The following is a 2,500-nucleotide window of genomic DNA, read 5'->3' as shown; positions in this document are numbered from 1 at the left end:
ACTTAGATATTAACTTAGTACACACACACACACACACACACACACACACACACACACACACACACACACACACACACACACACACACACACACACACACACACACACACACACACACACACACACACACACACACACACACACACACACACACACACACACACACACACACAGTGTGAAATAACCCGGGGGATGGGGCGCAAGTGCTCTACATTGTAGGATCACAGTACAAGGGGAGGCCTCTTGGAAATATGCAGTGGTAACAACCACGATAATGTTACATCGTCCATGACCAGTGTTCTCATAACTGTGGTGTGTGTGCGTGTGTGTGCGTATGTGTGCGCGCGCGCGTGTGTGTGTGTGTGTGCGCGCATGCTTATGTGTGTGTGCACATGCATATTTCCGTGTGTGTGTGTATATGTGTGCGCACGCACACGTATGTGTACTTGCATGTGTGTTTGTGTTTATGTATGCATTTGTCTGTATATTTATTTTGTGAGTTTGTGTGTTTGTGCGTGCGTGTGTGTGTGTGTATGTGTATGTGTGTGCGTGTGTGTGTGTTTACCCCTAGACTGCGTTTGTATATATATGTGTGTGTGTGTGTTGTTAACAGAATGGCTTCACTCCACTGTATATGGCTGCACAAGAGAACCATCTGGAAGTGGTCCGCTTCCTCCTGCAAAATGGCTCCAGCCAAAGCATTGCCACAGAGGTAGGCGTGTGTGTGTGTGTGTGTTTGTGTTTGTGTGTGTGTATGTGTGTGTGTGTGTGTGTGTGTGTGTGTGTGTGTGTGTGTGTGTGTGTGTGTGTGTGTGTGTGTGTGTGTGTGTGTGTGTGTGTGTGTGTGTGTGTGTGTGTCGGTGTGTGTGTGTCGGTGTGTGTCGGTGTGTGTGCGTGTGCGTGTGCGTGTGTGTGTGTGCGCGCGCATGTGTGTGTGTGTATGCGTGCGCGCGTGTGTGGGTGTGTGCGTGCGTGCGTGGGTGTGTGTGTGTCTGTGTGTCTGTGTGTGTGTGTGTGGAGTGTATGCTGTCACCGGAAGTGTGTATTGATTTGTAGTAATGTTGTATGACCTTGAACGGTGACTGGTGTTTTATTCCCCTCCATATAGTGTGTGTGTGTGTGTGTGTGTGTGTGTGTGTGTGTGTGTGTGTGTGTGTGTGTGTGTGTGTGTGTGTGTGTGTGTGTGTGTGTGTGTGTGTGTGTGTGTGTGTGCGCGCACGCGAGTGCGTGCACGCGCACGCGTGCTTGCCCTCGCACGAGCACCTAAGTGTGCATTAAAACGTAGAATGGAAAAACAACTGTTAAATTTGCTTTTATATAGCCCATTTATATTTCCTTACAGTTATTTGATGTGTAACTGTACTTTCAACTTACGCCAGAACCTTAGAACAACTTAATATTGTTGGAACCAAGCATGTATGACAGTGTATATGTGTGGGTCAGTGACGTTTCAGCAGTAACACACGTCAGGGTGGTGCAACACTATTGTATGGATATTTTTTGGTGACTTTTTGTTTTTAGTGGACTATACATGGGTTCTACATTTTTGTTTTCCCCTGACTGCGCGAAACTGACTGCGCACAACTCAACCTCTGATTGTTGGAAATCGCTGTTGGTCAAAAAATTATGGTTGGCTGCCAGTGTCTTGCCCCTCCTCACAATATTGTGTTTACAAACACGGTGAACCCATGTATAAGTATATTCATTGCAGCATATCCACCACCAATTATAAATTAATTGATGGACATTAGATGCCGTTGCACCACCTGACATCTGAGTCCAAAAAACATCTTTAACTCACACATGTATGTCTATGTGTCTATATGTCTATGTCTGTGTCCATGTCTCTGTCCGTGTGTATGTGTGTGTTCCCCCCTCTCTCCCTCCAGGATGGCTTCACCCCGCTGGCGGTGGCTCTCCAGCAGGGTCATGACCAGGTGGTGTCCCTGCTCCTGGAGAACGACACCAAGGGCAAGGTCCGGCTGCCCGCCCTGCACATCGCCGCGCGCAAGGACGACACCAAGTCCGCCGCCCTGCTCCTCCAGAACGACCACAACGCAGACGTCGAGTCGAAGGTGAGACACACACATCGTAACACAATTCGTAGCCCCTTAAACGCACACCGTTCCACCACTGGAAAGTTTTAATAGCCACTGGAGTAACTTCACTACTAGTACTACACCACTATGGCAGACGTGGAGTTCGAGGTGAGACACACACGCGTAGCACAATTTGTAGCCCCTTAAACACACACCGTTCCACCACTTGAAAGTTTTAATAGCCACTGGAGTAACTTCACTACTAGTACTACACCACTATGGCAGACGTGGAGTTCAAGGTGAGACACACACTCGTACCTAACACAATTCTTAATGTGTCCTTCTCTCTAACACATACTGTACAGTACGATCCGGAAAAATATGACAAGGTAAGGTGGTGTTATTAACACAGGTGTCGACATACATACACATGCATAGAAGCAGGAGAAACACGGTGACTGT

General features: G+C 47.8%; 1 protein-coding gene across 1 annotated transcript in view; it reads left to right on the top strand.

Annotated features, from left to right (window-relative positions):
* LOC134441806 (ankyrin-3-like) overlaps positions 1-2,500 on the top strand; it is a 158,367-nt gene that overhangs the window by 60,695 nt on the left and 95,172 nt on the right. Inside the window, exons 5-6 of the mRNA XM_063192207.1 lie at positions 613-711; positions 1,889-2,074. Coding sequence (XP_063048277.1) covers positions 613-711; positions 1,889-2,074 — 285 coding nt within the window. The remainder of the gene's footprint in view (positions 1-612; positions 712-1,888; positions 2,075-2,500) is intronic.

This window comes from Engraulis encrasicolus, chromosome 24 (assembly GCF_034702125.1).
Source record: "Engraulis encrasicolus isolate BLACKSEA-1 chromosome 24, IST_EnEncr_1.0, whole genome shotgun sequence".
Taxonomy (NCBI): domain Eukaryota; kingdom Metazoa; phylum Chordata; class Actinopteri; order Clupeiformes; family Engraulidae; genus Engraulis; species Engraulis encrasicolus.
The sequence above is the reverse complement of the archived record's forward strand: the minus strand, read 5'-3'. Positions and strand labels throughout refer to the sequence as shown.